We start from the raw sequence: 22,214 nt of genomic DNA, 5'->3' as shown, positions 1-22,214 counted from the left end.
TCACCAAGAGCTGGGTATATGTCCTCTACAAGGAAATGGTCATAAAAGGCTTTAAAGAAAATTTCTTGCAATTAAAAGAGTAAAAAACAATCTCAATTATATGAATTTCTGAATACTGTTCCTCCAACAGACTTTAAGCAGAGTATCTGCCATGGCTCTATGTTCCTCCAGGTATTTGCAGGACTGTCCCTAACTTTGTCCACCCTTCTAAACATTTTCCCTACACTCACATGCAATGCTAGAACTTCCTCTTACAGAAAGTAGAACTTGGCTGAGTTGGGAATATAAAATATGAACTTCAGAGTAAGAATTTATTTTGGTTCTAAAAGTCATGAAAGATCATTAAAAGCATTATTTGTAGTGAGGAAAGAATACGTGGGTGTTCTTACTGGGCTTTTCTACACCTAAATTGTGAATATAGAGGCAAATCAGCAGCAGACATGCTGTTGGATTTTGCAATTTCTTTGAGAGGGGGCAATCAGAAACTCCCTTTTCCTTTTCATTTATTTCTAAGACTTGCACAGTTAATAAAAATTCACATGTGCAGTTGTCCTAATATTTTGAAGAGGCACAAATCAGTCTGGCAAACAAAAAGAGGTGAGAGATGCTGTTAATAATTCTTATATAAAATCCTATCTCAAGGCTTTTTCTGCCTTAGTCCTTTCAATTTGCTTCTACCAGTGTCAGCCATGGGAACTCAGCAGTTAATGTGGCTTATTTTCACACCTTTATAAAAGTCACAATCAAAAGCAGTAGGACCTCTGCCCTGAGGGCAGGGAGGGAGACTGACACATTGCAAAATAGTTGTTCTTTTTCTTTAAAAGGTGAAGTCATCAATTATTCTTGTCCCTTTGCACAGGACTTCCTTTGCCCAAGAAGTTTTAATTACTATAATCTAAACCTCACTTTCCTGTGTCATCCTAGCTAACCTGCAGTAGATAAGTTGCTTTCTAAAGGATTTAATGTGAGTGGGCAGGACTGACTTCTTATAGAGGCTAAAAATATTTGCTCTCTTAATGCCATGGTGGGTTCTGTCCATAAGAGGATTAATTAAACCATGTCTGTGAATATACAGATATGGTCACCAACTGCAGAGCACATTTGCACACACCCACAGTGAAATGAATTAATGTCTCCAGAGAACTGTGTCACTTTATCTATCAGCAAACTTCTCTATCCAGGCCCTGTTTGACTCCCTCTGAAGTGGGGACAAGGGACCACAGCCTGGTCTTGGGTCCTTTCAAGAAAGACTGAGTCCTAGCACAGAGGAGACAGCAGGGAGTGCTCCAAACCTCTTCTCCTGCCTCCACATGGACCCAGAGCATGCCAAGAGATGCCTGCCAGGGAGTCCCCAAGCAGCCCTCAGGAGCCTGCATCTCACTGGCAGGATTAACCCACACTTCACCAGGGAAAGAGTATTGCAGATGAGTTTGCAAACCAATTGCTTCAGAACTGAGGATGCCACCAGGTGTTCTCTGCAGGACAGGGTGTCTTGGTAACCCTATGGTGTCGTAAGGTGCTAGTAGTAACAAAATCTTTTTTTTTTTTCAGGGGACATGCTATAGCAAGTTGGTCAGATCAGAGCAGAGGGCAGCTCCCCTGCTGTACTTGCTGCATGTCAGCTTGTGATTGTGTTATTCACTTGAATGGGTTTGGAGCTCACAAGTAACATTCTGTGGTGCAGAGCCCAGAACAGATGTGTTAACCCAGCCAGTAACTAAGTACCATACTGTGGCATTCACATTCTCTGAAAAAAATCCCTTCGCCCAGGATTTTTCTCCTGGGAAGCTGAGAAACCTCAGAGAAAAAGAAAACAATTCTTATCTCATTTGCTTCTCCTGTGTTGTGCTCACGTGTGGAATGTGTTTGGAGATTGTTTACCCACAGGTGATTGTTTCATTGGATTCTCGTGTGAGTTGTTTTTAGTAAGTATCCTTTCTGTACTTGTTAGTATAGTACAGTATTCTTTAATATAATATAGTATTATAAAGTAATAAATTAGCCTTCTGAGAACATGGAGTCAGATTCATCATTCCTGCCTTCGTTGGGGCATTCCCAGCAAATACAATACCATGCAGTTAACTCTTGCTGCTCACTCTCTCACCACACTATGCTGTGGTGTGGAGGAGAATCAGAAGGAGGTAAAACTCATGAATTGAGATAAGAACAGTTTAGTAATGGAAATAAAGTAAAATAACTACTACTGCTATAATTAATAATAATAATAAGAGTAGTAGTAGTAGTGACAGTAATGAAGGAAGAGGAGGACAGGGGGAAGAGAGAGAGGAATAAAACCCAGGAAAGAAAAGGGATGCACAGTACAGCTGCTCATACCCCACTGACTGACATCCAACCAGGCCCCAAACAGTGATTGGCACCTCCCAGCCCACTCCCTCCAGTTTATATTCTAGGCATGACACTGTGTGGTGTTGAATATCCCTTTATCTAGTTCAGAGCAGCTGTCCTGGCCATGCTTCCTCCCAGTTTCTTTTGCACCTCTCTGTCAGAGCATGAAAAACTAAAAATGTCCTGGACTTAAAGCAAGTAATATTCAGCAACAACTGCGCCATCAGTGTGTTATCAATATTATTCTCATACTAAGTCCAAACCACAGCATGGTGACAGCTACTAGGAAGAAAAGTAACTCTATTCCAGCTGAAACCAGGGCAGAACATAAGGTACATACAGAGCTGGTCACTCATTTTCAAAGTGCAGTTCAGGGCTCCTCCCACCAGGGCAAGCCCAGGTCATCAGGTCCTAACACAGAAGAGGCACCTGCTGAACATTTTACCTCCCAGTTACTGCCTACTCAAGGAGGTAGGAACAGTGCCAAAATATCAGGGGAAGGAAAAAGAAAGAAGGAAAGGGCGACGTTTTTCTCTACTACAGAATAACAACAGATTTTTAATGAAACACATTTCAAGAAGCAGCTTCCTTTCTTTAGCTCTAGGCAGTGCAAGAAGCTAACTCCAAATCTTTCATGCACCTGAAGCATCACCAGCCATGCGTGGGACAGGGCTGTGTCTCAGCCCTCCCCGACAATGCTCACAGCATGCTCTGGCCTGGAGAGACATTCCGGCTCCCAGACCTCTTCCGAGGCTTTGGCAGGAGCTCTCTGTCACTATCGGGTCACAGGTGACTCCAGTGTTGAAACAGCATGGAGAGCTCAGACTTTCCAAGGATTAAGCTGCCAGTAATGATGTGTGGGGGCCCCTAAAAACATAATGCTCTCAATCCTTGTCTCCTGGCACGCTTTTTGAGAGACCTATAAGCAAACTCTCTGCTCGATGCTGACCACGTGACATTACTACAAGGCCAGATGGGGCAGGCTGAGGGGGACACTGGCAGGGCATAATCTACATGATTCACTCATAACTTGTTCAGTCATAGTCCCCTGAGCTCATATACACCTTAGAGGGCCACAAAGCAAGTCAGGCCTAAGCACAGGACTTGGGAGATAAATGTGGTTTCCCAGTGGCTCTTACTGTGCTGCCCTTGACTGTGTCCAAAGCTAGGGTAGTGCAGCCAAGCTGGGCACTGGGCTGGGGCATTGCTAGCACACTGGAGACAGCTGAGCAAACATGCTCACACTGGTTCTGGGGGAAACCTACTTTCAGTAGTAGAAAGACAAAGAGCAAAGAGAAGTGAAATTCTTCTAAAATAATTTAGCCATCTGAATTTCAGTTCTGGATCATATCTTAGGACACATAAAAAGAGGAGAAAACTTGAAAAATGTTCTTATCCCTTTTGTCAGTGCCTGTGCTGTTTTTGGCTGTTTAAGTGATGTGTGTGTTTACTGATTGCAGCTACCTATGTGAATCTATCAGGCCACACAGAGCTTTGTTGTATAAAATGGCAGGACAATGTCAAAGCGTGCCAAAGCAGAATGTGAAAAAAGAGGCTTGTAATCTCAGCAAAAAACCAGAGAGTAAAACAGTACCCAGGACCATTTCACAAAAAGTACAAATTTTAGTCTTATGAAGTAGGTAGTTCTATTTTCCCTGGTCACATAAAAAAGGATTATACAAGTGTTAGCCATAAAAATGCTATATAAAGACAAAGTTATCTTTCTATTCCCATTCACAGCTGACTTGCCCATAGACCAGTTTAGTCCCTTTTAAATGGCATCTGTGTGTAGTCCTTGTGTAATTGCTTGTCCCCTATAGTTTTTAAAACTGGGATTTACTGATTTCTAGAACCTATTTCCTGAAGTGTGAGTATGCATGTGTTATACTCTGAATATAAAAATTTTGTATTGGAAATACTTGGAGCAAAACCAGATTCAGAGATCTCTATTTCCTGGTTTTGTTCTTCAGTCTGCTAGTTGCTCTTGGATCATAGAACAGCATCCTGTCCTAAGGAAAGTTCTCTGAACTGGACAAATCATGTTTTTCAAATAAAAAAAATAAGATTGTGCTGAAGAAAACCCCAACCAGTAAGATCAAAATCCATATTTGCCACCAGACAGGTCTGGTGCTGGGCTCCGTGACTGAGTCCACGGCAGCACTTGGACCTCTGTGCACTGCTGGGGGTAAAGAGTGGCTGATATCATCACCTTCTTTTTGCACCTCCAAGAGCCATGAATGCTAGGTTGTCTCCAGGTCAGTGAAGCTTATTTGAGACGAATGCCAAAGACACATTTCACATTCCATGAAGGACACAGAAGGAGCCAATCTCCAGAAGGACGTGCTCCAGTGCTCTCCTGTGCTGATGTACCTCACCCTGAGAGTTCTTGTGGGGATGCTTCCTACCCACACCTCCTGCGCCTGCCAACACAACATGGAAACACCAGGAAGGGAAGCCCTCTCCACAGCAGTCCCAGTTTTGTACCTGGGAACAGCTAGGTGCCTGCAAAACCAGCCTCTCTCACAATATCCTGGCAACTCTGGATGGAGTGTGCTTATGTGCACACTCCATCCAGATAGGAGGGGCAGTGATGTGGGGCTGAAAACACTTGTATAAATATGTTCACTTAAGGTTCATTTTTACAAGTGACATGTACAGTACAACAACAGATTGCTTTGTACTTTTTTTTTCCCACTGCAGCTTTGGTTTTCAATGAAACCACCAATTTGCAGATTTTTACCCAAGTTTCTAGAATCAGAAATGACAGTTAAAAGCAAAAAGGATGCAGGATAATTACTTTCCTTCAGTTCTATTCTAACACTGAAGTCCCAGTTGCAGTGCTGTTGCCTGCTATTATTGCTGGGCACTGGTAGCAATGGTGAAATAGTTAAAGGCTTTTTGTGATGTAGCAGTAAGCAGAATTGTTGAACATGCACAATAGCCTTGATAAAATTCTCAGAGGAGGGGAATGCTTTCTGGAGCTGGTAAAGTATGTGCTTGTTTGTTAGATAAAATGTAATTTCATTTCTGGTTTAATCTCTTCACAGAATTCTTGCATTTCAATCCATTTTTGGAGAGTCTGAATTACAAAATATTCTGCCTTCATCACCAAATTCATGTATAAACAATGACACCTGAAAATTTAAATATTTGCACATGAAAAGTAAGGTGTAATGTGACCACTGTTAGTTTTAGAGCTAAACTCTTGCACTGGAGATTAGCTAGTAGAATAAAAATAAAAACAAACATTTTCACAAGAAGAGCATATTGGGAACTAGCTGGGGTTTCACAGATCTGTTTTCCTCAATCAGCAAAACTTCCTGCTCTTTTGGGATCCTAGATTTAGAAGTGACCAAGAGACAACACAGGGAGATAGTAAATCACAAAAATGGTTATGTCAACCGTGTTGAAATACTAACAGCTGATTCTGTCTAATGGAGCACTGGAACTAGCAAGAGCACACACAACAACATACACGTGTCAGCTTTCAAATTTGGAACAAATCAAAAATCATTCAATAAAGAAGGACTACCACATGTTTTCTGGGATATGGTTTAGCTCTTTGTTCTCCTGGGTTACTTGAGAACCCCTAAATTTTGCATTTAAAGAAGACACTTATCTGCAGAATGTTGATTTAATTAAAGGAAAAAAAAATCTTCCACTAAAAAATAAACATACTCAAGTAAGTTCTCCATTTGGTAAGTTAGAAGTTTTGTGTCATTTTAAAGGAACTGAAGATTTAGCCTCACTCTGAAAAGCAGATCTCAGTTTTATGGTGTGTGCTTGCTCCATGCGTATGAAAAATCCATGGATCCACACAAAATACTGCAGAATTCAACCAGCAAAGTTCAGCTTTTCATTTTCTGACAGACTGTAGAATCTCCCCGTGCAGCCTGTTGGCACACTAGAGCAAAGGACTCAATTAAAAACTTTATATTAGATTCTGACACACACTTGTAACCTTGCTCACGTACTGACCTCTACATGCATTTACACAGAAAATAGCAAATAAAACATGACCCCAGTGAGCAAGAAGCTCTAAAATTATATATTGGACACAAGCATTGATCACAGAGGGAAAGATACCTCCTAAGTCAGAGACTTGCATTTGCCTCTCCTTCCTTCAAACATGCATAAGCACAGTGACATCCAGCATGGGAAAAAGTGCAACCCAGAGCTCTCACAGAACATCATATAAATGCTCAATGCATGGTAGATCTATGCATAAATGTAAAAATGACACTGGTACATAACTTTAAATGATATAAGAAAACCAATATTGGCTCCAGTCACCATGAAATGTGACCATTTTATAAGCAGGAGGATTTTATAAGTTTAGTTGATGACAATCCCTTCTTGAAATGCTTAAATCATTTTTATCCAGAAATGCATGCATTGAAGAAACCACTAATGTCAGCCTCTGATTTCCTCCTAGAATGCCAGTTTATGTTCAGAATTGATATTTTAATCCACTGTGAAGTCACATGTTCAAATTATTTTTACTTTGTATGTATTCAATTTTCTTTTCTAATTTACAGCTCCAGGAGTCAAACTGAGTCTTTGTGATAGTGCAGTTGCAGCTCTGTGCCTAGGAAACTGGGACTGGAGACAGAATTATGCCCTGTGGGCAGCCTCACTGCCTCTGAGCAGGGTCTTACAGTCACCTCCTGTAACCTGTTTGCCTTTAAGATTAACAAACATGTAACAGGCTGAAATGAAACAAGACTTTGGATACCACCTCATCTACAATTAATTTCTTCTAATCCCTTTTGGCATGGCACATGAATAAGTGAGAGAAGGAAAAAAATAATTTATTTTGCTAAATATAACCGTTTTGAGCTTAATCACACACAAATAGTATATGTAGGTGAAAAGATTCTTGTATAGCTGCTTGTCTGAAAAAACAATATAAAGTTTTGAATATTTCAGCTTTATGATGTGCTTTTTAGTACATTTCATATTGCGTGTTTGGGATGGGATTTACCTCACACTGCTACAGACATCTGACTTTCAGACTGGTCAGCCTGGCATTGCTGGTTGACACTTGAAACAAGAGGTCACCTGACCTGCCTCACATACCTAGGTGAGTGTCAGAAGAACTTGGCAGTGGAGGTGTCTCCTTCTCTCAGGTGGCTAGAAAGACAGTCCAAAACAACTTTCAGTCACCTCAGGTTTGACAGCTGAATCTCACTTCAGGTTTACAAGTCAGTTGTTTACGCTCTGATTTAAAATCAGTGCTAAAAAAACAGATGCATATAATAAAATAGCCATCACTAGTAAAAATAGCAAAAATTTCTCTGGCTTTCTCTGAACAACTTCAGAAATGCAAATAGAACCCAATTTCTTTCCATTATGGGCTATTTTACTCTTTCTTCAGTCTGCTGTTATAAACCACAGCTGAAAACCAGCCCTCTATTCATAATTACATAGAGCTACACATTAGTGTTTTCAGTGCATGTTTAGAGTCATAGAATCATGAAATTGTTCAGGCTGGAAAAGTCCTTTAAGATCATCCAATCAAACTTCCAGTGCAGCACCACAGCACATTCACTATTAAAATGTTCTCAAGTGTCACATCCACACCTTTTTTTGAACACTTCCAGGGTTGGTGACTCGACCCCTCCCTGGACAGTCTGTTCCAAAGCTTTTCAGCCCTTTCTGTGAAAAGAATCTTTCCTAATATCTTACCTAAACCTTCCTTGGTGCACCTTGTGATCATTTCCTCTCATCCTGTCACTTGTCACCTGGGAAAAGAGGCTGACCCAGCTGGCTGCAGCCTCCTTTCAGGCAGGAGAAGAGTATATTGTAGAGACCAATAAGGTCCCACCTCAGCCTCCTTTCCTCCAGTTTAAACACCCCCACCTCCCTCAGCTGCTCCACATCAAACCTGTGCTCCAGACCCTTCCCCAGCTCTTTCTCTCGACATGCTGCAGCACCTCAATGTCTTTCTTGGAGCAAGGGGCCCAAAACTGAGCACAAGATTGGATGTGTGGCCTCAACATCACCAGTGATGTACATCACTAGTTGATTTTAAACTACTAAAGATCTTGTTATATATTTCTTCCTCTCTTCACCCTGCCCCATCTGTTAAAAGGGTTTTTCTTTTTCCTTTTTTATCTTGCATGGATGAACAAGTGACTTGTTACATTGGTACAGCTCCCATAACACAAAAGGACTTCTACATTTTAAATTTTTTACTATTTTTAAAATTGTCTTATTCACTTCAATTGGTATTAGGAATTATTACCTATCCACTTTATTCATGAAGAGCTTTTTCTCTCTCAGACTAATGCTGTCACTGTGTTGTCTTACATATCTTGAGTTCTAACATTGTTATAGCACAAGGATTTCATATTGCCAGAGCTTCATAACTCCTCAATATTTCTCACAGGCAGCTCCTCTAAGCACCTCCTGATCCCTGCAGCAGCCATCTAACTCCTCTCACTCCTGACCCCACAATCCACTCTTTTCTATCACTTGTCCTTATTGGCTACAGGTGTGGCCTGTTAAGATCAGGCCTGCTTCTAATCTTTAGTGATTGGTCCAGCTGCAACTCTTTGGGGGATAAGATTACCTTCTATACCACCTTCATTTACCCATACTGTATCCCCCTACATCACTGGAACTCTTCTGTCTTATAATCAAAGAAACTCAAACATTTACATGTTCCATACAAGTCCACATTACTCCCATTTGATGATACAAAGACTTCTTAAAAATTCTGGCTTCACCTCCCCCATACACCCAAATCATCACTTGTTTGTCTGGCTGGAACCTGGGAGGCTCTCAGGCAATCACACTTTTCCCAGCTGCCCAAGACTCTACTGCTGTTTAAGTGGCTAAAATGAATATAAACTACCGATTTTTACAACCCTGTCTGATACTCCCTCTAAGTTACTACTCATTTTAATGAAACTTTTCCATTTTTATTTCAAGACATACAGAAAGGGACTGGCAATGGAGCACCAACTCTGGAAAGCTGTGGGGAAAAGATGAATATGACTGAGACTATAAACACAACAGAGGAGGAGGAGCAGGAAGAAGGAAGCTATTTCAAGAGTTTCCACAGTAGTGTAGTTGTGGTTACTATATTTTAAAAGATTATATTGGCACAGTGAGAAAGATAAACGATTGAAGGCTGACAAAGACATTTGATGAGTGAGAGGCAAAAGAAGCTCAATTTGTAGTTTACAAACAACAAAAGATGTTCAAAAGGTCACTTGGTTTCATCATAGGATTTCCTGAATGAGAAGACACTGGGTCTGGATAGCATTTGGAAACCAGACAAGAATTACATAGCAAGGACCACTGGCTGGAGGGTAAAGCCAGAGAATCCTGTCTTAAAAAACACTTCCCTATAAGAGTGTGCCCAGGTAGTTATTGAAATAAAATTCCAAACTCTATTTTCAAAAGAAGACTGCACACTGTTCAAGACAAGATTAAGCCAAATACAGAATATCTATAAAACACAACTGTAGCAGAAATTGGGTGCAAAAAATAGTGTTATCCTGGAAAGTCACATTGGCCCTTCTGGAGCTGGAAAATTATTTTTACAAGTCACTAAGCCACATCAGAATTCAAAGAGGCCAAACTATGCCCCAGTAACTTGGAGTTTCATATGCTGGCAACAAAGAGCATGGCTGGAGCTCAGTATGAGGCAGTTTGATTTTATTCTTTTCAGTGTTTGCGTGCCTGAGCTTGATCTTGTGGGGTAAGTTTTTAATTAGAGTGGTTTTTCTCTGAACTCTTAGTATTATTCATGCTTGAAAAGTACCTACCAGTATCTCAAAAATGCTAGATCTGAGTAGTATGCAATTTTCCCCTTCCCTCAAGATTTTTGACATTTCAGAAATGTATTCTAAATTAGAACTAAAAGAAAAGGTAGAAAAAAGTCACAAACCACATTTTTGGGGGTTTTAAATAATGTAAATTGAATAATTTCTATAATTTCCATTTTCATGTCAAACCTTTCAGATATTTTTAGACTGGCTAAATTTTGATTTCCAGGTATGAGGCATTTCAATAATAATAATAAAAAAGATGTTTTGGAGAAATCAGACAGTGGTGGCTGGAAGTCAACAGGAATTATTTGGGAAATTTTTCCAACAAATGAAAACATTATGCTTAAGTATCCTTTTCATAGCTTCAACAAAGAGATGTGTTTTACAAAAAGCAGTTCCTCAGAGAAAATGCCTGACCCCCACATAAAGTGTTTGTCACTGCTGGAGCACAGATCTAATACAATGTGTACTACACAAAGAGGAGAAAGGAAGAACTATTTATTTGATTTTAGCTGTAAACTGCAGAATTCCTTTTTAGCTGGAGATAGCATATCTGAAAATTCACTTTCATTCTCTCTTCAGGGTGATTTTCACTTGCCTTTTCTTTAGAAGAGTATCTCAGAAGAGTATAAATTGAAAAAAAAATCGCAATGAGAGCAGCAGCTAGCAGTGCCAAGGATGTATTTTAAAAGTCTCTTTCACAGATGGCAGGCAGAGGAGCTGGGTAAGATGATTTTGAACTCTGCTGTGGACAACAGCTGCTATAGAAAACACCTTGCTTTAACTAAGAGGGAAGTGCATCTGGAGGAAGTCAGTCTAATCACAGAAATCATGAATGAAACTGGCCAGATGAACTGCCATGAACTGAAATTCCCATATTGAGGCAATGCACAGCCTTTAATTAGATATGTCTTTCAATTTGGGAAAAGCTTTTACTGAAACCTCATTAATGTAAGAAGCTAATCCACTCTAATAACTGCACTCACCAAGAGAATTTTACCTTTGAACAATTCACCCTGACATCATTTGCCAGGCTACAGGTCTCTCCTGGAAGGATGTGTACTACACACATTTTTAACTTGTGAAACTTGTCTGCTGTTCCAGTCAATGAAGACTGTCCCAATCTGTTCCAGCTGTGCAGCTGACACATAACATTTCTAGCATGAGCAATGCAGTGTTTATCCTGATCCTAACAGGGCACTGGAAAATTGTTAGGAAAAAAAATTCTCATTTACCAAAATCCCCAAGCATACCCAGTTAAAATCAACACTACACCATTACTAAAACATGAGAAAATAACCAGCTTCAGAGGGAATCATTAACCAATTAAGAGAATAATTATGTGTTTTTCTTTCCCTTTACTAGATGGGATAGATAAAAAAAGATACCAAAAAAAGAGACCATATTACTTCCTAGAGTGGTATTTTATCCTTTTTGAGATACATAAACCCACTGTTGGGTTTGTTGGTTTTTTTTTCATATCCAGGCATAGATACATGCATAAATGAGTTGATCTGTGCTATTTTCATAACATAACCCTGTCATCCTTGACTTTGGGGAGCCCTGGCAAAAAATAATGGCAGCAGGAAAGCCTGAGCATCCAAAGTCACATCATTGCCAGTGACAGGATTTTGTTTTCATTCTGAGCAGATTCTGTTTGTGCTAGAATGTTCAGGAGACAGCAAAATGCAGCCAACAAACTCATAAAATAGATCCTGTCAGACAACTACAGCTTTCTTTAAAAACCAAGTGAGTATCTTTATTGTTTGAATTAGAAAAAGAACCAGAACAGAGTGTCTAACTCTAAAGAGCTTTTATAATCCTGACATTTCTGCTGCTTCACTTTCTTAATTTTTCATATTTTCTTTGTCAGTTCTGCGAAAAGTCATTTTTTTATGAGCAGAGCACACTCAAGCATAAAGTGGTGTGGTCCAGGAGGGTGATACTCTCATTGCAGTCTGTCACCAATCTATATGGTTCCCTCAGAAATTAAGTGATGATTTCAACTTGATCATCCCTTAAGAAATGGATGGACATAATGCCTCATGATCACAGATAAATTTAAACAGTAGAACTGTTAACAAAATTTTAGCACAAATCAATCAATAAAGTATTCCAATTGCTAATACATGCACAAGGAAAAATGCCCTTCTGCAGGAAAGAGACAGAAAATGCAATAATTTACATCAATGAAGTAATTAAAGACTATTTTTAGTTTCTCAGTATACATCCTTATAACAGAAAGGGTTTCTCCAATAAGTGACAAATATTGATATATTCTCTTTATAAGTGTCATTATCAATAGCTATTTGTAACATAATTGTACTATCTTTTCAGTGAGTCATTGAACTGAGCAACATTTTTGATGTGTTCTCTCTTTTTCTTAGCTTACATTTTCTGCTGTGACTTAGTCATTATGTTCCTCTCTAGACATACTGAAAGCTCTGGCTCCATTCTCCAGAGCCTTAACCTTTGGTAGAATGAGGGAAGACAGCACACCATGTCTGTTTCTCACAGACAGGGCAGCCTAACACCAGAGAGAAGCTACTGAGGATCAAAGCCTTTTATTCTCATGCTCCCTTCTCTTTGAGACAAGATATCTCAATTAACTCCAAGCTTCTTGGAAGAGGAAATAAGAAGAAAAAGTCACTGTTTCACCACGGCTTAAAACTTTAAGACAAGGGTTTGTGAATAAGGACACATTCTAGAATGCATGACCATGCCTTAAAAGCCAAAATTATATAATTTTCTTGGCAATACTTAGTTTAGAATTGTGTAATTTCCAAAGCTGAACTGAATTCAGCAAAGACTATTGTGCCACACTATTGGTGAATTAAAGTTGTAGTTTTGTCATAACACAGATATTTTATGTAAAAACAAGACACACTGAGTCATTTAATCCCTGCTCCAACAGAAGTTTGTTTGATGCATCCGTGAAAAAGTAAATTATCTCCCTCTCTTTTCCTTGCAGGGAAGAGGGAGAGGAGAAGAGGGAGTTAATACTTCTAGGTATTAACAAGCAATTCTTTTTTCCCATGAAAGTGTTTCCCAAAAGGAAAAGAAAAACCTGTCATTCAAATAACAGAATTCAAATGGCTCCATTGTCACTCAGAGATAACTTTTGGGAGTAAGATGTCAACGGCCCAGCTGCTTCAGCAGCCACGTGCAGTGAGCACTGATATTCAGACTGGAAGGCAGCAGCCTTGAGGTAAACTGCAAATGAAAATGGTTTTCACAGACTCCAGGGGGTCCCATCAACATTATTTCAAATGAAATATTAACAGATTATATTCATAAGTAATAGTTCTAGATGATCTAATAGAGTCAAGTCTTGCAATTACTTGAAACGCGTGAGCCACAACAGAGTAGGTCATTGCTTCAGAGAGGGTTTGCAGTGCTTATGTCTGTGAAAGAGCAGCAGAAGGCACTCCTCAGAGAGACACTAAAAGCCACCAGAAAGTCCTGAAGGGTGTGACAATGAAGCTGAAGGCTCCAGTATCGTGCCAGGGTTATGAAACAATCACCAGACTGGTGTGCACAATAACTTCAACCCTTCTTTGATGCTCGAAATAGACTCTGCTGAATGCCAGCCCTCCCAGATGAATGCATTATAAAACCTGCTGAGGAAGTGCCAGGAGTACTCAGACTACATCCCAGAGGTATTCAGACACATTTTATTGCATATTTTTAGCTGTCACACATGACAGCAACTACTGCTTTTGTTGTACAGTAAATACCACCGTCTTCACTATACAGAAAAGTAAACTTTGAAGTTTAGATGAGTACAGTGGAAAAGGTGACTGATTTACTCAGTTATTCATTTTTCACTTCCACAGAGTAGTATCTGCTATAGATCCTAGTGTATTGGTATTAATCAAACATACCAGTCATATCTCATCAGTCAGCTTTGCACAGAATGAAGGACAGAGGGAAACTCCAGAACCCACCCATAACCACTGTAAGACCCAAAGACTGTCCAGGGTACCACATACCTGCAGCCAGACCGAACAGAATAATGTGAAAATTTCTAGCATCAGATTTAGGTGCTGTGTTTTAACTTTTATATCGTTCTTCCTGCTGCTTTTCCCACAAGTAGCATGGATTCTGCTGGATTTTGTCGTCTTACCTATGCAGAATACTGAAGACTTCAGTTTTATAGAACTAGAAACAGTTGTGGAATGGAAGAAAAAGAATTCTTCCTATTATGGATGCATGATCACAGCATATATAACTGTGCCAATGATCATCCAACATCATTTTAATTGAGATTTCTGCTCCCAGTGAAGTTGTAACTGCACAGGCTAGCTCTGTAAGTATCTACCTAGGTCTCAAAGGTGCAAAATTTTCAAGAAAACAAGGTGTCTTAAACAAGACCAGCTGCTGTACCTGGAAGTAGCAGAGAAGTTTCTGGGCACCGCAGATTCTCTTAAGTGGGGCCAAGGATGTATTTTCAAGCTGGCACTAACATGGCCACAGTGCTAATAATATTTTAAGAGACTGGAAAGTTCTCCCTGGTACTCCATGTATCATCTGATGCATGCACCACATCTCCCACTGCCATTCTAACAACCTCTTGCCCTCAAGCACACACACATTAATATCCTGCCTCAAAACCATTACTGAGAATACATGCTTAAAGGGAGATGAAGAATAAAGAAATGACATATGAAAATCTGTAGAGCAGAACCAGAGGAAACCTTTCCTGAACTATAAGTTATGGTTAGTTACTCATAAATTACTTGTCAGGAATAATTTTTTTTCTAGCATTTTGTAGGACTTTTACTTACACACAAAAGTCTATATTTAGTTCCAATCAGTTTGTAACCATTTAATTGTTTCAATAAGTCACAGTATGCAAACAAATGTCCACTTGCTTAAAAGCTTTTTTACTTTTGGAACTTTTTTTGCTGAAAATTAGGTTCAGTCAATATGACTTCCTTCATCATACAGAGCAGAACAGATTTCTATATCCAGATTCAAATATTGTGTGGAATACAACAATGGATATTGCAAGTATTTTCTCAATACAAAAATTAGTTATACTTATCTTTGTCAACCCCCACTTCCCCTCCCAAAAAGAGTTAAAGTAGGTTTCAAGATCTCTTGATATTAGTAAAAGGAGGAATATATGTTGTATGTCAAAATTACAATGTGAACAGAAAAGAAAGTTATATAAGAATGCTGGAAATTAACAAAACGAGTGCATCCTAAAACATTTCCATGCAGGCACATGACTGAAGAGTAGCTCCTCATGGCTACCTGACAATGCAGCCTGACTGCCCAAGACTTTGGACAGGACACCCTCTCTCAATCTTTTAGAAAACTGACCACCAATAAAATATTCACGGGGTCCTGAACAAATTTTTTTGAACTGGAAGTTTGTTTACAGTAACACTATCAGGACACATAAATATTTGATGTAGACCAGACACATTAAAGTACCAAGGTTTAGGACCATTAAGTCTCCAGCAGGAATTTGTAAACAGCTTATAACAATAGGGTTGTCTTAATCACTTAAGCAGTGTGTAAAATGCTCAGACACCCACATAATCCAAGTGCCAATTAACAAATCTCATGACTGCCAAATTACTTCCATATTTCCTCTTCAGATCCGGAGTCTAGACTAAAAGTAATTTGTCAAAAAATTGCTTCCATTCCACACTACTTCATTATTGCTTTTTTACCATAATGCCACAGCAGAATGTATCATCTCTGGGCCTTGCTAATGAAACAGTAAGTGATCACCTTTGGTGCCCTACTTCCTATCAAAGCAAATGTACACAGAACAAAATCATTACTGATAATAGCATCTATTCCTTTGTCCTTATTGGTATTGTTCCTCATTTCTTTTTTTTTTTTTTTCTCTTATTATGGTATCATTTTAACCTTATTAAAAAAAAAAACAATCAAAAGTGCCATATTCTTGTATCTTCTTTACTTGATAGCTTATGACATTCAAAAAAAGAAAGAAGACTGGCCTGCCAGAAGTCAAAGAATCTGTAAAAGTCTCCAAATATCTGGGGGATAGTGGATGACACATAAAAACAGTCATTTGCTGCCAAAGGGGATAGACTTCTTTGGCTTTGGTTTTTCAAGTCTCTGTACCTATGCTTTTATTGCATTTGGTAATATATGGAGTGATTTAAAGCAAAATGAAGTGAATGAAAGGACTCCCAGAAGTTTTGGTGAGCTTTTAATGAGCCTTTTTTTCTGCACTGATTGTTGTTCCCTGGGGACAGAAAATGCATTCATTAAGCACCGTGCATTAAAGCAACACAATATGAATGCTATACAACTGTGTAAAATACAGTTGCCATCACTTGACTTAAAATATCCTGAAATGTTTTGCTTTATGGCATTAAAAGTAACTCATTTCTTGGACTGTTGTTGCTAAGGTTTGGTTTATGTAAGTGTTTTAAGAAGAAAGCAGTCTGAAAAATACACAACTGGCACAGCAGAGAACTCATTATTCTTTCAAATGCCTCTTTCGAAAATCCTTTCAGACTTTTTATTCTGTTGATTCAACAGGAGAGCCATTTACAAGTAAAAAGAATAGCAAGAAAATGGTGCTTCAAAGCTCTGAAGAAAAGAACTGTTTTGTAACACCTCTTAACAATTCTGCACTACTGGCCCTTGAATTCCCCCTGCTTTACTCCCCCAGCTTATACACATCTGGGACTGTAAGTAAAGACAGATGTCCTGGTGTCCCTTGTGGTGCCCAGACAATCCTCAGCCCCTGTTTTGATGGATACATGGTGCCCTCTGGGTCCATGGGACTGGTGCTTCCAGAGGACAAGCATGTGCTGGGCCCTGAATGTACAGCCGGTCACATCAGGTTCATAACTGGTGCACCCTGGAGCTTCTCTGCAGGGGTAAAGCCCAGCACAGCTCAGGTGCAAGGGATGTCCCTGGCTCGTGCCCAGGACTCTCACAGGGAGCTCAGGGTTACCTGGAGATTTCCCTGTGGCTGTGTGGTCACAGTGATTGCCCAGCTGGCACCCAGGATTTCTGCTCAGCTGGCTGATCAGCAAGAGCCACTGGTGCAGCTGGGTGCACAAACATTACCCAGATGGAGTTTCTAAGTGGAAAGGGATGATGTGGCCAGGGAATTCAGACATAAGAGTATCAGATGTGGGTAAGACTTTTACACATCAACATGTGGGAAGAGGAACTGATCATAGAAATCCTGCTATTTTGGATCACCATTCCTGGGCATCCCAGTGATGGATTAGTCAAACTGGAAGTAGGGAATTCCATCCCAGCTTTCTGGATGAGTTCTTTAACACCCCCTAACACAGGGCAATTCTACGTTACAGGACCCCTCACAAGTTCTCTGTGACATACAAAAAATCATTTCATCACTTTAAAAGAGATTGGCTCCATGGTGAATATTTCTTGGAATTTCACTCCATATTCTTAGACAGCATTACTCCAAATATAGTAATTCCAAACTAAAAAATTTACCAAAGAAATATATTTCATTTAGAAGATACATTCTAGATAGTTCTCTCATATGCAGCAAATATGAGCTTCAGAGTGAATTAATTTCATTCTTTCATTTCCTTTCATTTTCCTTTCTTTTCTTTTCAGCAATCTCAATCTTATGTTTAATTTTCAACAGCTGAGTGCCTAATGTCTGTGTGGCCACGACCTACTACAATGAAATCAGTGTATGGAAATGAATGTTAATTATTAATATGGAAAAGAGCAATTTTAAGCAAACAGAATATTGTTGTGTTATCTTACACCAGGGTTGAGAACAATACGTAGGTAATTGCTTCTAAACAGTAACAATTTAGTCATTTAGATAGTGACTTGGAAACAGACAAAAACCCTAAGGAATCTTATCACAATTTTTCTTTGTCTTTCTTAGGTAAAGAAACTATTCCCTTTAAAGCTGGCAAACTGTGATACTTTGTTGTTTTCTGTGGTAAAAGCTCTATTAAAATAGAGAAGAATGGAAAGAAACTCTTGGCATGAAACTGGGTCAATTAAAGTTAAATTGCACAAATCTATATTAATAAGAAAAGGACACAAAGAAGGATGGGGAAATTATATTGTATTCAATCCTAGGCTGCTTTCACAAAGCAAAGTTGCATCTGTGTTTTTCAGTATTCTTGCAAAAATAACCCTCCTGAAATATCTTATTCTGTTAGACATTCATGCTAGGAGCAACTTTTAAATGGATGTTTCATTGGCAGCCTTACTTCCTGTGTCTTGGCAATATGTAGACAAGGCTTAGAAAACCATTTTTTTTAAACAGGGATTTTGAGGCTTCCGATCTGACACTGATTTGATTCAATTCTTTTCATATTTTTATTTCTAAGTGCATTTCAGCTGGACAGATTTTATTAATAAATACAATTTTCATATTAAGTTACAGATGGAGTTTTAAAATAGCTAAATGCCTGGAACAACAATAGCAAGAAAATCTTGTTTCTATGTAGAAGGAATCAGGTAGTGGTGATTCAGGACCTGAATGGTGCCCATGTTTCTTCAAGCACCTGAATCATCCAAGGTGGGAGTCAGCTGGCTGGAATTCTGGCATTTACTTAGAATCACATTTTTAAGTCAAGTGACACACCTTCAAAAGCCCCCACAAGGATTAACTAACATATAGAGATCAAAGCTGTAAAACAGAGCTCAGCTGAATTACACAGAAAAAATGCAACAGCCTGACTGCATTGAGTTGTACTGGGCTTTCTGGTGAGATCCTTTTCTTAGTTCCTGTGTTCTGGCAAAGCAACACAGCAGAATAGGAGAAGATGGAGTATGGGCAGAGCACTACCATTCTCTGACAGCTGATGAGATAAATGTATTTAATCCTGAGGCTGGAGAAGAATCTCTCCAATAATCAACATATCATGGTCAACATATTTTGCATCTTCCCATTGTTCCATTCAGAAAATATTTTTCTACTCAAACACAACAGAATGCAAAAGGGAAAACATTTCAGCTGGATCAAAGGCCTGTGATGAAAACACCTTCTAAAGCATTTGGGGCACACCAACACAGCAGAGCCTTTTGTCAGGGTTTGTTTGCCCAGCAGGAAATGTGGATGGGAATCTCCACTACAGTGACTCTATTATATATACTTCTCAAGCCAGATAATTTATAAGAAACTTGGAATATTTCACCTGGATTCATGTTGTGCCATCTAGACACAGTCTTCATCAACTCTAAACTTGCTATTTAAAGAGCCTGTATGCTTCTTGCCAAGATTATCTTTTCAGAAATTCTTTCCAGAATGTTCACTGGTAATATGGACTGAATTGTCTGAAGAAATGTTTAATAAATTTTCAGTTTGAAATTCTGAGTTAATATATGAGAGGCTTTCAGTTTGCATGGAAAATTATGTGTCTCTCCAAGTGAATAAGGGAAGCTGAACTAAATGCACTCACCAGATTTTTAAGTGATACTTTCTCATTACTAACAAAGGAGTAAGACAATCTGTGCACTTTTTGGAGTTGCCCTATATTTTTTGAAGTTTCCCTCTACTTGAACAACTTCCATATTTGGAATGAGACCAAATGTGATACTGAGGGTGAAGCACCACAATATACAGCCTGCTTGCTTGGAATGGGTCATGATCTACACAAACACTCAAAATTTGTGCTTTTCCTTGATACTCTGGTCCCAGTCCCTTTGATGCTGGACTGCTGGAAAAGGACTCTTCAGGGAGTGTATCTCATAACTCCTTAGACTATTGCAAACTTTCCTACCTCTGAACTCCCTTCCAGAAAGTTGTATAAAACCTGAGTTTGCACATGAAATTCAGCTGGGAATGCTGTTATCAGAAGCATTTGGTCTATGCCTATGCTGAAAAGAGCTGTCAGCCTGACTAAAGAGAGAATCCAGTCTGTAATCCGTAAATTCATCTACAGCATCTGGCTAGGATTAAAAAGACCACAAAATTTGAATGAGAATATTTTTGTGCATAGATGGGATGAAGGTCTTCAGTTGACACTTGAATGAGTGGAATATGGACAAATTCTGCTGTGAAACTAAGACACCAGCAGTTCCCCAGTAAAAAGGTTCACCAAAGAAATCCTTTAGTTGCATATATGTTACAAACATGTATTTTATATATACATTTTTATAAATTTATATATATACATTTTATATATACATTTCTGGGGGATATATTTATATATTAAATGGACCAAGTGCCATATCTAGAAACATCAAGATATATGAGAGTCTAACAGTCCAGTGTTTTTAAAATCCCTAGTCTGAAAGAAATCCAGTAAGATATCTAAATACTACAGAAAATCTGGTTTCTAAACACTCAAAAATAAGTGTCAAAACTAGTAGAAACTCCTTAAAAATTTATAGTGCTGCACCATTCAGCCATCCACCAAAGCAGCAGGAACATTCCTTAATTCAAATGCAAGGAAGGGTACTGCAAATTTAACATCACACTGTTACCACTTTCTCACTTATCCTTATCAGATGCATATTTACACAGATCTTCCTGTAATTTAAAAGGGTAGCACAAACATTTCTTATTAAGAGCAAATTTGTGGTACAAAAATTATTTCCTTACTTTTGGGAGGGAAGCTCTTGATCCTGAGCTTTGTGTGGTCATTGTCAAAACTGTAGTGATGCCCAGTGCAACTCTGGCTGGAGCAGCATCCATGTTGATCCAGAAAGAAACCCAGGATAAAATGACAATCAGCAGGCTAGGAATGTACATCTGGATTAAATAGTATCCCATCTGACGCTCCAAATGAAACTTGACTTCAATGCATGTAAACTTTCCTAGAACATGAAATTACTTTCATAAATGCTTTTTGCACATTTTTATCTTGTATTTTGAACATAAGTTAGATGTGTGGCCTGTTTTCTAACCTAATACTGTTAGCAGATCCTGATACACAAACACTAGTCAGCCACTTGTTGCATACTAGCTTGGGGGAAGCATGGGACCACTGAAGTATACTGTGCCCAGTTCTTCATATTAACTGAGAAAATTAGTATTAGCACAATTGTTTCACCTCCAGAAAATATAACGTAATGCCTCTTTTCTCAAAATTCAATGAGCTTTTACTTTGGTCAAATATAATGTTAAGCATTAAAAGGGGACAGCATTTTGGTCTTTTAGAAGCATGATACTAAGCAATCGTGTTTGAAGAGACAAATTGTAAACTACTGCTCTCAGTCCTAGGGTAGATCACACTCCTCATTCTGCCAATGTCACTTGCCTCTGTCTGTGGATTATGTCTCACAGCAGAATAAACTCAAAGTCTGCTTTGAATTTTTCTAAAAGTCTGACTCCAGGAAGCCTAAACCCATCTCTTGTGGGAGGTGAGATTCTTCAAACAAACAATAGGTGCTGCACAGCAGCCCTGGGGGGCAGAGGTTCTGGGGTGCCTGACAGGGGAAGCAGTTGTGCAGCGGGAGATGCAGAGTCCTGAGCTGCAAGAGCTCATCAGCTACTAATGCAATCACTGTGCTGCTCTCAAAATTACCCTGAGTTAGGTACTCACTGCAGGCAGACTACAGGAAGGCCTCTCATTCCTAAAGTGTCATTCTAATCATTTCAAACTGTTTTGTTTTGGTTGGAAAATGAACAAAGATGCATTTTTCCTTGTTCACCCTTTCAGGGGAAATTAGACTCTTTGCTCCTCTGTGTGCTGTCCCTGTAGTTTTCTGGTGGTCGACAATGCTGAATGGTGGGTGCAAGAGTCAGTACAAAAGGAAGGGCAGAGGCTGTTTGACAAAGAAAGAAGGGCAGACTGAATAGCATCCCCTGACAGCCCAGAAGTTCTGTAATGAGTGAGCTGTGACTGGAAAGGCAGAGGCTGTGCCTGGCCAGTCTGCCCATACAGAAGGGGACTGGGAAGGGCTGTGGTGGCCACCTGTGGCAGCAATGGCAGGAGTAGCACCATCTGTCACAGGCTCTCCAGACTTCTGTGGCACAGCCTGGACAGTGAGTTTAGGAGAAGGCTGAGTAATAGGTTTTATCCACATTTTAATTTCACACTAAACCTGAAGGAGCAAACTACAGAGAAGACAGTAGTGGGGGTGCCAATCACAAAGTTTTCCTTCCTTGATACTTTGGGCTCCAAAATGAGAGGCTGCGTT

The 22,214-nt window shown here is 39.4% G+C and overlaps 1 protein-coding gene across 2 annotated transcripts in view; it reads right to left on the bottom strand.

The window, feature by feature from the left end:
• The window catches only part of GLRA2 (glycine receptor alpha 2), a 123,243-nt gene that overhangs the window by 52,938 nt on the left and 48,091 nt on the right, over positions 1-22,214 (bottom strand). For both annotated transcript variants that reach the window (XM_059840394.1, XM_059840395.1), the window contains exon 7: positions 20,674-20,888. In XM_059840394.1, coding sequence (XP_059696377.1) covers positions 20,674-20,888 — 215 coding nt within the window. The remainder of the gene's footprint in view (positions 1-20,673; positions 20,889-22,214) is intronic.

The sequence above is a fragment of the Haemorhous mexicanus genome, chromosome 2 (assembly GCF_027477595.1).
Source record: "Haemorhous mexicanus isolate bHaeMex1 chromosome 2, bHaeMex1.pri, whole genome shotgun sequence".
Taxonomy (NCBI): domain Eukaryota; kingdom Metazoa; phylum Chordata; class Aves; order Passeriformes; family Fringillidae; genus Haemorhous; species Haemorhous mexicanus.
Note: the sequence above shows the minus strand (reverse complement) of the source record. Positions and strands in the feature narration are given on the sequence as shown.